The sequence below is a fragment of the Talpa europaea genome (genome assembly GCF_964194135.1).
Source record: "Talpa europaea genome assembly, chromosome: 1".
NCBI classification, from domain to species: domain Eukaryota; kingdom Metazoa; phylum Chordata; class Mammalia; order Eulipotyphla; family Talpidae; genus Talpa; species Talpa europaea.
Genome location: NC_140073.1, coordinates 56498760 through 56514108, shown reverse-complemented (window position 1 = coordinate 56514108; position 15349 = coordinate 56498760). Strand labels below are relative to the sequence as shown.

Sequence of the window (15349 nt, the reverse complement as noted above, 5' to 3'; positions counted from 1 at the left end):
TATGTTTATGTGTGAAATTATACTTTCAGTGTTGAATTACCATTTTGTAATTAGAAAATACATGAGTTATTTTACTTTGGTTTAGGAAAAAGAGTTTATTTGTTGGTGGGGGGAACTCATATATGACAAATTTCTAATAAGACTCAAATGGTTTTATTAGACAATGAACTATTCTGCTTGTAACAACAAACTTTATACTACTTATATTTAAAGTGTTGATTTAATTCAGACCTACAATATTTTAGTATTCAGAAAATTTTCTGTTAATACCAAAGGGAATGTTTGCTACATTAAGTAGTATTTTATTATGAACATGACCTGGCATTTGGGAGGAATGAGCCTACTCCATTTCAGCTTTCGAGCAATTTCATTTAGTCATTTAATATACTTTCAATTCATTTCCTTTGGTTGATTTCGGTGCCTCTGTTTATATATAAGCATGATCTTAAAAGCACTGAAATTGTTTGGAATGGAAAGGAGATACTCTATATATTTGTATTGGCACACATGTAAAATCTGAATTGATCAGCTTACCTCCCATAGCAGAATAATTTATTGTTCTAGTGAGTTTTTATGTAGTACATGAATTAGATTTTTTTCATCTTTATTTTAATGATTTAGCAACTATTATTTTTTTATACTTAATTTCTTAAGGCTCTATTTTGTGCACTGAAGTGCAATCTCTATGAAGTCAGGGGTTATGCAGTATTTTGTTCAGTGCTCTGTCTTTGATGCCTGGAATACTTCTTGAAATACAATGCTTTATAATGTTTGCAAATGTGTTTTGTAAATGTTTGTGAAAGAGTAGACATTTTAATTTTTTTGGACAGATTATTTCTGGTTCAAGAGAGGACAGAGGAGGAATAGTGAAATATGGAAACTAGAATTTTAGTCTAATTTTGTGAGTTATAACTTGATTTTAAAAACCAGTTGATTTTCAAGGCTAGTATAAATTTAGCTAAATCTTAAAATCTGGTAGCAAATTCTAAAAATAAAAGCTAGTTTAAAGTCAGTAATTTTTCAAATTAATATTTTATTAATTTTTTGAATGAACTAAGGTTAAGAAAGGAGTTTCTTCAGATCCTAATGATAGAAATCCTGATTTAAATTTTTTTTAATTTGACAAAACTTCAGTGCTTGTTTTCTCCTGATTGTGAATTGTCTTAGAAAAGGTTAGTAGAATTAAGACAAATATTAAGCAGTTTTAGCTTGCTTCTCTTTTTAAGAGAAAATTAAGACTGAAAGTTGTTTTTCTAAATAGATAAAATTTTTTAGAAGGCTTAATGGGAATTAATGTAACGTTTCAAAGAAACTGAACTGTGAAATTGTTTGAGTACCTTGTTTAATTCTACAGGTGACAAGTTAAAGTTTATGCTTGGAATTGTTGAGCTTATATATGAAAGCAGATAGACTACTACTATGAGAATAATTTTAAATACTTTAGCATTTAAGAATTGTCCTATGTCCTGTTAAGAGAAAGTATTCTATGCCAGTCTAAATGTGAATACAATATGTAGCAATACATTTAATCAAATTTTATTTTTCCATTTTAGGTTATTTTGCTTTATGTATTATTTCCATCGAAATTTCCCTCATTTTAACATTATTGCTGTTATTGATGCTGTTAAAAGCATTAAAAGTACAAATCAAGTATAGTGGAAGCAGAGACAATAGCAATTTTTGTTTTTTCTGAAAGCTTCTTAGTCTATAAATGGAAAGGACAATGATCTTTACCATAAATCTCTTAATTTAAGAAGAATTAAGTCTTATTTTGACTTTTCATATGAAGATATTGGGTATTCGAGTTAGGCGATAATTTCAGAGTTTTGACTTCTTCAGCACTGACAGCTGAGGAGTGTTTTAAACCAAGAATTTTCAACACTTCCTAATTCAATATGACTCATATCCATGTCATTCAGATTAAGATTTTTTACTTTATTTTTAAGGTTAGACTAAGATAAATCAATAAAACTTATGTAGCAGAAGCTTTGATTATAAGTCAATTCTTAAAGATTTTTTTAAATTAACCATTTACCTGAATATTGGAAATATATAACATTTTTATCATACAGCTTTTATAGCATGTGACAAAACAGGTGTATTTTTTGTTATTCTAATACCTTGTTTTCTGGTCTCTTGCTTTCATCTTCTAAAAATGTTACTTCATTTAGTTGTTATATAAGACAGACTTAGATAAGAAATGAAGTGTCAGTAAGCAGCACACGAATAATGAATAATCCCAGTCATAGATAGACCTACAGACTGGATATAAGCCTTGCATGTTCATTGGAAAGATGTTCAAGATTCCATCTGAAAATGAACATGAATGAGAAATGGAACGCAAGCACTCCTGTTCCTCTCATTGCATTTTTAATGAGTCTTTGATTTTTCAAGAAATAATCTGGAGTCTATAAACAAGCACCTGGTATTGAATGCTAATATCTGAGAAAATTTTTAAATGTTTTCATTATTTTGAAAATTTTGACTTACAACAGATGCAGTAATATACAGTCTTACTCAGCTTAGTAGTACACTGTTGTATATTTTAAGCAAGATTTCAAAATTTAATTCAGGCAAAAAGTTACCCATTTTGAGTTTAATTTGCAGTTTTCTCAGCTAACATGAAACATACAACACTTTATGATAACAATTTTCATTGTGTAAATACAAGTTCAAGTACTTAGGATCTTTAAGCTATAATATGGTGGTAATGCTGATGTTTAATCCTTATTTTAATGCTTTGGATTCTATTTCTGTGACTCAAGTATAACAAATTTTCAAATGAATAATGATAAAAATAATGTAAAAGACTGTTTTATTATCTGTAATAGTGTCCACTAGTAGATTAACATCATCTTGATTATCCTGTAGTGTTTTGGTTTTTTTTCCCAAATAGATTAAGAGCTGGTTTTAGTTACTGTCCAACCTCAATACCATTGCATGTGTATACATTCCTGCACATTCTTCCTAGGCTGTCTCATATAATAGGAAATAATTGATACTCAGTTTTTAGGTGGAGCCAGTGACAACAGAGCAGTAGATGGCTGGGTGGTCTTTTCTGAGCATGTCTTTTCTTACAAGCCAGTTGATCTGTTACAGAAACGTGTGTCCATTTTTTAATACAGCATCCCTCATGGTTGCATTTGAATGGAAAACTACATTTTGTGTTCCTTGTCCATGAAAGTATAATGTATTTTGAAAACTCCATGCCTCTATCAAGAAATAAAACTTTAAACTGAACGACTGACACTAAACTTACTGCAATTTCTTTCTTATGCAAGGAGTTATGGCAGGAGTTATTTTATACTTTCATTTTAGTCCAAGAAACTTTCTTGGACTTTTAATATCTGCTTTTTTACTTCTGAATTATTTTTTCTGATTCCTTTTCCCCATTATTTCGTTCATTGAGGAGTGGAGAAGTAGGAAAGATGATTATTTGAGTTTGGATTGCACATCAGTGAATTTTGGTATAGTTGTAGGGCTTTATTTTTCAGTGTGAATTGTTGCTGTATAATTTCCTAGAAAGTATTCTTACACAAAATTAAAGTTTTCAAAAAGATTTATTACATTTAAGCCAGTGACCTCAGTATTTTCCACCTTAAAACAGAGTGGGGTTTATGGATTACCTTGAGTTTATTGACTTTAATGGTAGTGTGCTTATGTTATGGTAAATGAGCTGGTCCTTAGGCCATGGCTGCCTTCTTTAAGTTCTATCATATATTCTTAGAGTAAAATACAGTGCTTAATATTGAGAGATTACCACGGTATTCTTCAGTAAGGGTCACAAACTAGACAAGAACAGGCTTCTAGTTGGAAGCACAGGAGTATCTTCTCATTTTTAATTATGTTATAGGAGAAAAAAATTGTGACACTTGGTACTGCTCCTTTATTTTTTTTCTTTCATTTAAGTTAGGGTGAATGACTTTCAGTCACTAGAATGTGGTATATAGATATAATAAATTTCTGACTCTAAAATGACTTTGGATATAGGATTTGATCATAGTATGTATCTGGTACCATTTAGTAAATTATTTATTTAAAGTCTAAATGATTTGGCTTTAAAGCTCTTAGCTCAGTCTTCCAATCTGTTCCCAGTCCACTAAATGACCTATCTTTCTTCTTTGTTCTTATTTTTCTTAATATCCTTTCCCTATCCTGTGTGTAAGTTACCCGCACAAGTTAGAGACAGCTTTTTACCCCAATCCTCTTTGATTTTTGAAAATTTACATATGCTATACACGTACATCAATTGTATCTATAAATTGAATAAATACAGTTATGCCACGAAAACCAGTATCCTCCCACCTATTGTGGAGAGTATGGTTCAGGGTTATTAACTCTTACAGGAACATTTTGGCTATTCTCTTTTTCAACTGCCTGACCATTGGCTTCTTGGTATTGGAGAGTAGTTCTATGCTTAGTATACTGCATTTGTTAATGGACACAAAAGTTTTTTTTTTCATTTTCATTTCAAAATATGTTAAGTGCAACTCTTCCATCTTGGTGGTTAGGTATTTTTGCATTAAAGCTTAATAATAATAAAGCTACTACTTTTCACTTTGCATCTTTTGACTAATTACTATACTAATTAATTTACTTCCTTTCTTCATTTTGCTGTAATGCACTTGGACTGCACAGATCCTTTCTCTGCTACTGTAGATGCTGTTGATGATGCCATTCCAAGCTTAAATCCTTTCCTCACAAAAAGTAGTGGTGATGTTCACCTTCCCATTTCTTCAGATGTATCCACTTTTACTACTAGGACACCTACTCATGAAATGTTTGTTGGTAAAGTACCATTTAACCTTTCTTTCCAATTAATGTTTATACTGCCTAAGTATTTTTTGTATATCCATTATTTTTAAAGCACTGCACTGATTACTTTGGATTTGAACATCAAATTTTAAAATAGACTAAATAGAAAAAAACATAGTAAAGGTTTTTAAATTGATGTTAGTATTCCTAATTATATTTAACTCAAGTTTTTAGGAAAGAATATTTCCTTTGAAATAAGATTTTTTTGTAGTGTTTTGTTTCTCTATCGTGTTACAGCGCAATAATATTCAAGCTGTTTAAAATCACATACACGCCCTGTTTGTTTGTTTGGACAGTTGATCAAAGAGTAGCATCTCTTCAACCTATGTGTTTATATGTGCTTATATTTTTCTCTCTGTGCTTGGGAGAAAGGGTGGTTATCACCCTAAATAGGTAACTTAATGTTTTTTTCCCTTTTATACTGTGAGTAGTATAACTTTAAATCATCTAAAATCCATATATATTGTTCCATTCTTAGCTATCTTATTTCATTGTTAGCTTGGAGATAAAGAGTAGGACATGAAAAACATCTGGATTGAATAACCTTTAATTTCAATATTAAAAATACATTACAAAACAAAATTTGACATCAGATTTACACAAGAATAAGTTTTTAAGTATATACTAAGCTGAAATATTTTTGATTCCTGCTAGAAATATGTCTCCTCCCCCCACACCCCCACCAAAAAAAGGGCATGACTTTACTGCTTTTATTCAAAGCAAGGTGATACAGATTAAATCTTTGATTAAAGCAACACAATTTTGGTTAATCAAAAACTCATTTATGTACGATATATAGATCACTTGACATATTTTCTTAAGAGATATCTGAGAGGGAGGAAGGATGGTGGCTAGAAAACAGTAGTAGAAGATTGAGAAAGTTCAAAGGCGGGTGCTCTAGTTATATGTAACTACTTTAGCAGCTCCATAGAGTAATAATTGATTGCAGTAATCCCTTCATGACATTGTAATACATTAAAAAGTATATAAAATGTGATTGAAATTAAAGTTCATATTTTGTTACTTTTTAGAGTATTTGTCAAATGGACAAATACTTATTTGCTAGGTAATGAAGGGTCATTGGAGGTATCCTTGGAGTATTGTGGTTTTAGGTTTTTTAATAAATTTATGCTTTTTATATTTACTGACTTCAAACCTAGTATGTGTTTAGCAAATATGGCTTCTTGTTTCTTTTTAAACCAGTTGCAGTTGCCTTAATTTGGGAATGTGAAAATGATGTCTTTGGGACTGTGTGTTATTTCCATCTTGCAGGTCACAGCAGTGCATGGTCTTTAGGTTGTTACATCTGTCTTGACTGAAGAGGGACAGAACAGAGCAGTAACATACCTTTAAAAGTGGAAGCTATTTCACATACAAAAAAAGCACAGTAGAAATATTTAAAAGCCATTGTGAGGGGGTTACTTACTTTTTGGCTTTTTAAAGGAACATGTGCATTACAAGGAATACACTAGAAATGTCATTTTCATAAGTTTAGATCTGGGGCAAGGAGAAGACCAGGAAAAAAAGCAAATTAGTAAAGTTCACGGCCATACAAGAAGTAAATAGGTCCATTTGGACATTGAACTCATAGAAATGGTGATTTAGAGTTTGCAAAGACCACCAGATAATGTTTGGTCCAGCTTTCTACTTTTATTGGTGTAAGAATATTATTTCCGTTTTATGAATGAATCACCTGATTCCTGGAAAAGTTAAATGCATCATGTTTGAGATTAGAACCCAAAGTTTGGGTTCCCTTACGAAAATCCAGATTTTCGTTTTAAACCATTATATCCTCTTTCTGAGGGCAGTATTAACAAATTAAAATATGAAGTATGCTTTTATCAACTTTGGCATTGGTCTAGAACAAGGATCAGCAGACTTTTTCTTAAAGGGTCACATTGTTTAGGCTTGTGAGTCACATGATCTCTGTTGCATCTACTCAACTTGGACATTATAGAGTGAAGACAGCTGTAGACAATACATAAACATATGAGCATGGCTGTATTTCAGTAAAATTTTATTTACAATAATATGCAGCTGTTTGTTGATCCCTAGCCTAGAAGAGACTTTTAAATAAGAGGTTTTTCAAATCAAGTTAAAAGTTCCTAAGAAGTAGCGTTGTGTAATAAAAATTCCAACAGTATCTGACTCAGTAGAAAAAGCATGAAAGAACCATCCAAGTTATGTCATTCCTAGAGCTACATTATCTGATTAGTCACAAACCTTCTGTCATTTAAACTATTAATTAAAATTAAATGTCAATAAAATAAAAATTTTACTCCCTTATTGTATTAACCACATTTCCACTGCTCAGTGGCACATATGACTAGCAACTGACATATTCGAAAAGGTGGATTTCTATAACATTTGTGATTAGAAAGTTCTGTTGGGGGCCTCCCCGGTGGCGCAGCGGTTGAGCGCTGGGTTGCGAAGCTGCCCACGGCCTCTGCGGCGCCGGTTCGATCCCCGGCTGCTCCCCGGCCACCGGAGGAGGGTCCCACATGGCGCTCAGACCTCTCCTGCCGCCCGCTGCTCCCCTCAGCAGTGTACTTCGCTCCTTCTGCTGCTCTGTTCTCCGCTCTGGCTCTGGTGAATTCTCTCACCCTCCCGCGCTTCTGACTGTACCCAGTGCATGTATAAAAACAAAAACAAACAAATAAAAAAAGAAAGAAAGAAAACATGCCTCTATATAAAAAAAAAAAGAAAGTTCTGTTGGACAGTCTTGCTGTAGAACAGTAGTCAGCAAACTTTTCATGGAGAGTGCCAGATAAGTATTTTAGGCTTTATAGGATACCTAAAATCATTATCATTCTTTCTTTCATTTTTTAAAAATGTTTAAAATGTAAAAGTCATTTTTGACTTATGACTATGTAAAAATAAACCACAGATTGTAGTTTGCCAACCCCTCTTCTGAAAGATAAGAATGACCCAGAAAAATCAGATAGCTGTGTAACTTTTTAACCCTTGCAGAGGAGGACATTCACCTGATAACGGTACTCAGAGTACTAAGTACCTTGTCCTCATTAAAGCTGTAAGAACACTGAATTGGGCCTCCCTGGTGGTGCAAAGGGTTAAGTCTCAGCACTGTGAAGCAATCATCTGCAGCACAAGTTCAATCACTTGCTAAGGAGCTAACCCACATGGTGCAGCAGACCTCCCCTGTCATGCCCACTGCTCCCCTCCCCTCGTGTATTTCAGTCAATCTGCTTGTTCTGCTCCCCACTCTGTCTCTGGTGAATCCTCTCACCTTCCCCCCACCACCCACACCTCCTCCCCCTCACCTTTGGCCTACACCCCAGCTCTTATATGCATAAATTAATAAAATCTTTACCAAAAAAAAAAAAAAAGCCCCACTGAATTGTAAGTCAAGGCAAGTGGGTTTGTAGTCCCGGTAACCTAGCTATGCCATGTGAGTGTCTGTGACCTTGTCTGGGCCTTCTTCCTCATCTGTAAAGGAAGACAGGTTAGTATTGGCTTCATATTTCTTATCTAAAGATACAGTGTTAGTTACATTTTAAAATTTTGTAAACATATATAATATATATATTTAAATACTCATAATGGAGTATTACTCATAATGGAGTATTAATCATACTCATAAAGGAGGCATTTTTGCTTTTATTTTTTTTAGTAAGTTGTAATTTGAAGAATGCCAAGTTCTTGGACTCCCCTGTTTTTGTTTGTTTTTAATTACCCCATTTCATTCTTAACTGTTCTTCCTCATCTTTCTTTTTCTTTGTTTCTCTCCTTTCCCCTCTGCTCGTATGCCTTGTCAGATTCTTTTTGTGGCATTCAAGCTTATCCTAGTACTACCTTTTTGTGCCATGAGCCTTCCACTGTAGCTGGTTTATTTGGAGATAGGTAAAGGTATCTCTAAAATTTTATCAATTTATTTATCCCAGAGGGATTTCTTTTGTTGTCATTTTCCTCATAAGGGGCTTTCAAAAATTTGGGAAGAAAAAATAATTAGCTTTTGAAGAACAAATTTGCCAAATTTTGTTTGCCTTTTTAAATAAACACATAGTTATTTGCAAATGGATGCCTGGCACCTTTCTATATCAGTCTATACTCAAAACTAAAATTTTCAGAAGACTTTATAAGATTTTAATATTACCAGTTTATAGAATTTAAAGATCTTTGTGTAGATGTTAGTGGTGAACAGTGGAAAATTTTGACTTGAGCAGTGTGGCACAGGTGTGGCATTTCTTCTGGAAAGAAGCCTACGTTTCTAGCACCTTGGAAAGTACGTGGGAAGTTGTTTGCAGGGAGGCAGAGGCAATTTGATCCTCATTTATATCTTTCCAAGTATATTCTAAGCCAGAATCCAGAAGATTTGTGTTGATTACCTTACTTAAGTTGACACTATAAGTAGGCTTGATGATACAACTTAAAATTGAGATTCTTGACTGCCAGCAAGAATTAGACATAGTTAAAAATACTTAAAAATGGAATTTATGAGAGCATTTGATGGAAAGGATATGTTTGGAATCCAGTGAAGTTGGGTTTAAATTCCAGTTCTTCCTTGACTGTGTGACTTTTAAACACATATTTGACCTTTATAAGCCTATAAAGATTGGTGTAATAATAATCTTGCAGGGTTGCATGGAGTTTACACATATGACTAACATCTAGTACTGTTCTTGGCACATAAAATCATTAAAAATTGTGCAGATCATTTCATACTTGAAGTGCACTTCTTACCTAAATTATAAGTTAATCACCAGACGCAATCTTGAACACTGGTTATTTTTGCATTGCTTCTCAATTTTATTATTTTGGCCTGGGATTTCCTTTAGTCCGTTCAATCTGTAAAATGAGGATAATAATAACTATTCCATAGGATTATTGTGAGCTGTAAATAATAATGTTTATAAAGCCCTTGTAGTGTTGATATTAAATTATAGCAATAACTTTCATCAAAAATATGAGGCCTGGGTCTCCCCCGTGGCGCGGTGGTTGAGCACTGGGTTGCGAAGCTGCCCACAGCCTCTGCAGCACCGGTTTGATCCCTGGCCACCGGAGAGGGTCCCACAAGGCGCGCAGACCTCTCCTGCCGTCCATTGCTCCCCTCAGCAGTGTACTTAGACGCTCTGCCTGTTCTCTTCTCCACTCTGGCTCTGGTGAATTCTCTCACCCTCCCGTGCTTCTGACTGTACCCAGTGCTTGTACGTATAAATAAATAAATAAATCTTTAAAAAATTTTTTTTCTTAAAAAAAAAAAAATATGAGGCCTAATTCAATAGGGAACGACTCAAAAATCTGTCAACAACCCAGCTAATTTTCTTAAAATTGTTTGGAATTACTATTAGTTCCCAAAGCTTGCTCATCTTGGATTTGCTCTTCAGAACAGTGGCTTGTAAATGAACTGGTGCTGGTGAGCAATGAAAGTTTTCACTGGGTCTTGGTGAAAGGAAAAAGTAGGCAGGATAATGTAGTGATTATTTCTAAAATTAATCTTAATTTGAAGAGCCTGTTCCCAAAAACTCCCTCTTGAAAATGTGATAGTAGTTTTGAGGTACTAGCCCTGGATTACTTTATATCCTTTCTAACCTTTTATACTCTAAAGGTAGTAATTGTGCTTCACAGACTTAGGACCCTAGGGTCCTGGAGATGACTATGGAAACTAATAAAATTATTTTTGTATGACTATAAGAATAGAATTATCTCTGATAGCAACCAAATTCTAGAAGGCTGGGGTAAAACAGCAATTTTCTATACTGTCCTATTGGTAAATTATTGTTCCATGCATTTTCTAAAGTTTAGTGAAATTATAGCCAAGATACTATTTCCAGAATGATTTGAAGAACAATATGTATTCTTAGACTGTTACGATGGCATGGACACATAATTAAGCTTATAAATTTCCCTCTTTCTTGAGTAAATATATTGGGTTTTTTTGGTAAGGACTTATAAAAAGAACCAGTAAGCCCATGGTATAATTTTTAAGCTGTTTGGTACACTTTAAAATGCTGTTGAATTGCTTAGTCTGTTGAAATCTAGGAACCTATTGATGAATGGTGTTATTTGTATACTAAATTATTTTCTATTTGATAGTGACTGTGTTCTCAAAATATGAGCAGTAAGTCTTTGAGTTAGAAGTATTTGAAGGGTTTAAGTAATTTTGGAGTGAGATCAAACTTGTACATTCTTAAAAATTTGTGCCCTATAAAATATTTATGCTGTGATATGTTTCTTTTACACTGATATGTAACAGTTTGTACAAGCTATTGTTGATAATAAATTGTTGCTTCTGTCTTCTCTATCTTTGAGGACCTTGTTGGACTGCTCACCAAATCTTGTCTTTTTATAGATCAGTCTTGTACAGATTGTACATTATATCCTAGTGGTATGTAGTAAAATTCAAAAGTGCTGAAGGACAAGATGTCTTTGAGCAGAAAGTTGAGAGAGGAAGAGAGAGCCTATGTTTAGGACTCAAAGGTTTAAACTCTTAATGATAAAGTTTTTAATCTTACAATAATCAGATTTTTTTTTAAAGCAATCTGACTTTATAGGATTTAGAGATGGAAGAGAATTTAGGCTTTCCTCCTTTGTGATCCTTGCTAGACTGTTCTCTACTTGAATATATACTCAATGATCGAAATTTCCCTGTCAAGTGACAGCCCTGATCTTTTTAGATAAATTAATTCTTTTCAGTCCCTAGAAATTCAGAACCTGATCTCACAAATACATAACTTTACACAGTTGAAAATTTTACATTTTGTTACCTCAGCATAGGCTGGTTTCAGAAGACTTGGAGACTATGGACTTAAGATCATTAGTGTCATTATAACAGTGACAGAGTGAAATTTCCTATTTATGTTCTGATATTTCAATGTAGAGTCAGTTAAATTAGCATGTTTAATTGTGTGCATATCAGACCTACTGTTGGAAGTAGTAAGCTGAAGATAGAAGACGACGATTGGGAGTTGGAAATAGTTCGTTTCTTCTTTGAAACTGTTAAAGTACCGACACAGTGTGGGGCAGAGGGCACATGGATTAGTGGACTTTAATTTTCAGAATCTGTCACTTCTTAAATGAACTGAAGCCATATAACTTTTGATTAACCATTGAAAGAGGGAGAAGTTTGGAATATAGGGAAAGACTCCTGGGGCTACTGAGTGAATTCTTATTTTAGACAATTTCATGACCAAATGATACTTTACAATGTATGTATTTTTTGCTTCATACAAAATCCAGAATTTTAGATGTGTTTATTAGTTTTTAAAAGATCACCAGTATGAAAAATTAAGGTAAAAAATAAGAAAGGATTTTATTTCTTCAATTTGACTCCAGTTGATTTTCTTTTCAGTGGAATGATTTTGTTATGAAAAATGTAATTACCACAAAATGATGTGGTAGTGTAGAAAATTTTTTGCTTTAAGGGTTGGCTTTGTTTTTTGTTATGGGATTTATTGCTTTTTCCATTCTATTGTCTTCAATATTAAAGAACTATAAATGTGGAATTATTAAAGAATTAAGCTTTTTTCCATTTTGGTTTTTCTTAGGATTCACTCCTTCTCCAGTTGCACAGTCACATCCGTCAGCTGGCCTTAATGTTGACTTTGAATCTGTGTTTGGAAATAAATCTACCAATGTTATTGTAGATTCTGGGGGTAAGGAAAAAAAATGTTTCATTAACATTACTGTAATGTTCTAATTTAGATTTTGTGTAAGGACAGATAATGTTCTTTTTAACATGTGTAAGTAGACTAAATTGGTTTTACCAAAGAAGTTTTTTCCTCCCTCAATGACTAGATGAGAACTTCAAGGGACTATTGACCATCACCACTTACTGTCAGTTTTGACTTTAGGATGGTCATTTCTCTCAGGTGTATAGGAGAATACAAAAGGTATTTTGCTCAGATTAGACTGCTAAGTTGTTGCTTGTGATTGTGTGTAGAGTGTTGTGCCTTTAAGGCATTTACAGTTTTTATTTTTGCTGAAATTTGTACCTTTACTGAAATGAAATATGCTCTTTGAAAGCTAAAGAAATAAAACCTGTGGTATTTTTACTATTGAGTTATAGCCCATGTCTAAAGGGCTATTAAATATCAGAAGTGTGAGTGCAGGGGCTTATTTGAATTTTAAGGTAAAAAATACTTAGTACTTTAAGTTACAGTATACTTACATGTCCACAAGGAACTTTTGGTTGAGGTTACATTGGTTTATCTCTTTGCACTTTAGAGGTATAGGAGCTCCGCCTGCAGGTGCTGTTATTGCCCCCACCCCCAGTCCATCCCCACAGAGCATTGTGCTCCCTCACTACTTTTGCACCCCTTCCCTTGCCCCCCCCCCCCCAAGCCTCAGTTCTAGAGTCAGCTTTCTAAGTTTTGTGGTTAATTTCATTTTATCTAACCCCTTGTTTTGTTCCTGTATTCCATATATAAGTGATACCATCAGTATTTTTCTTATTCCTTCTGACTTATTTCACTTAGAAAAATCTCCAGTTCCTTCCATGTTGTTGCAAATGGCAAGAGTTTATATTTTTTGATAGTTGAATAGTGTATTATACCACATCTTACTGATTTTGTGTACTTGGGTTGTTTCCATAGCTTGACTATTGGAAATAGTGCTATAATGAACACAGGAGTGCATGTTTCCCTTTGAAGTAGTGTTTTTGTATTGTTTGGGTAGATATATGGGAGTAGAATTGCTGGGTCCATATAGTAGATTCATTTTTAATATTTTGTGAAACCTCTGTACCATTTTCCATAGGGACTGGATTCAACCCAGTATACATTACCACCAACAGTGTAAAAGGGTTCCTTTTCCTCCACATCCTCACCGGCACTTAAATTTCCTTCACAGTTTCTTTCTCTGTGCAGAACTTTTTAGTTTGATGTAGTCCCAATTCTTGATACTCTGTTTTGTTTCCCTTGCTATTCGAGATGCATCCACAAAGACATCTCTGAAGCCTGTGTTGTGGAATATTTATAATTATTTATAATTGATGCATTTTATTCTTTCATTTGAGTTTGCCTTGCTGGCAAAAGATACAGGAATAGAGACCAATTGTGCATATTTTTATTAGCCATTCTTTTTAGTAACTTCTTTTTCAAATAATCTAGTATTACTAGATCATGCTATTGAGTCTTTTAGTGAGTTGGTTTGCTTCAGTTTCTATTATCTTCTACCCTTTGGTAGAGAACCTTAGGGGATTTTACTTTATTTTCATTTCCAAGCACTGTCCTAATTTACTTAAGGTTTTTGTGCAATTGGAGTATAGTTTATCAACTTCAAGGGTATAATTTAGGTTAGCTGTTTTTACACAGAAGCGATAATCTAATTGTTATTTTTCACTTGATTCTAATAAACTGTTTACATACCTCACATTCTTCTCTTGGAAGAATTTAAAATAGTAAACTTTATAATATAAAATATTTCTTAATAAGAACTTTTTAAAGTTGTAGAGATACATTTTTCAGCTATGTTGTTTCAGGTCTGAGTGGGTCTTCAGAAAATTTAACAATTTTGGAATTAGAATAGTTTACTTGAATGCCTTTCTTTTTATCCCCTTTAACCTTTCATTATTTTGTAATTTTGTCTGAAATAAGACAGATGATTTCTCCCAAAGCAAATATACTGCCCTCTCAGTCAACTCACTTTGCAAAGGTGACTTTTTCCTTTTTCCACTTAAGTTTATGTATTAGTGCCCATTCTGTGGGGCATACTTTTCCAATAAGCAAAAACAAAAGCAGCAGCAGAGACCTTCTTTAGAAAGCTACAGCTCTGTAAAAGTTCTTACAAATCCTATTTCATCTGTTTGTAACTTTAAGGCTTTGATGAACTAGGTGGACTTCTCAAACCAACAGTGGCCTCTCAGAACCAGAGTCTTCCTGTTGCCAAACTCCCACCTAACAAGTTGGTATCTGATGACTTGGATTCGTCCTTGGCCAACCTTGTGGGCAGTAAGTAGTCTTTGAATTTAATCTTCTTTGAAATAAGTTGTTTCATAAAAATGAGTCTGGTTTTCAAATGCTTTCTTTTGCTCTTGTCCTAGATCTTGGCATTGGAAATGGAACCACTAAGAAGTAAGTGTTTTGTTTTCTTTCCTGAGGTGCCATTTAAGAGATTGACTTGGCTTCTTTTGAAAATATGTGCAGAGATGTCAAATTTGCATCTTAGTTCTTCTCAGTGTAAATATACAGTAAATGTCATAATTAAAGACTTTAATGTGCTCACTTATGTTTATTCAAAGTGACGTAAATTGGAGCCAGCCAGGTGAAAAGAAGCTCACTGGAGGGTCTAACTGGCAGCCAAAGGTGGCGCCCACAACGGCCTGGAATGCTGCGACAGTGGTGAGTTGGAAAATATGTAGTGGGATGATTGTTACAGAGTTTTAAAAATATAAGTAATTTGTATTTCTTTTAAAGGATGCTGGTTGACTGTTTGCCAGGAACATTTTAGTAGTTAACATACATGTAAAGGTTATTTTGTGCCAGGGATAATCCTAACAAATGATACAGTTTTATTTATGTAAACCTGAAACTAATTTTATGTGTTATACTTATTGGTGTTCCTATATTGCAACTGA

At 33.7% G+C, this 15349-nt stretch overlaps 1 protein-coding gene across 15 annotated transcripts in view; it reads left to right on the top strand.

Moving 5' to 3' along the window:
* PICALM (phosphatidylinositol binding clathrin assembly protein) overlaps positions 1-15349 on the top strand; it is a gene marked incomplete at both ends in the record, with an annotated part of 86114 nt that overhangs the window by 55936 nt on the left and 14829 nt on the right. For 5 of the 15 annotated variants that reach the window (XM_084254091.1, XM_084254089.1, XM_084254084.1 and 2 more), the window contains 5 exons: positions 4639-4788; positions 12321-12428; positions 14592-14723; positions 14816-14846; positions 15014-15113. In XM_084254091.1, the coding sequence (XP_084110217.1) occupies positions 4639-4788; positions 12321-12428; positions 14592-14723; positions 14816-14846; positions 15014-15113 (521 nt within the window). Of the gene's footprint in view, positions 1-4638; positions 4789-8591; positions 8673-12320; positions 12429-14591; positions 14724-14815; positions 14847-15013; positions 15114-15349 lie in introns of all 15 variants that reach the window. The other 10 variants (XM_084254090.1, XM_084254095.1, XM_084254093.1 and 7 more) reach the window with 6 other exon arrangements.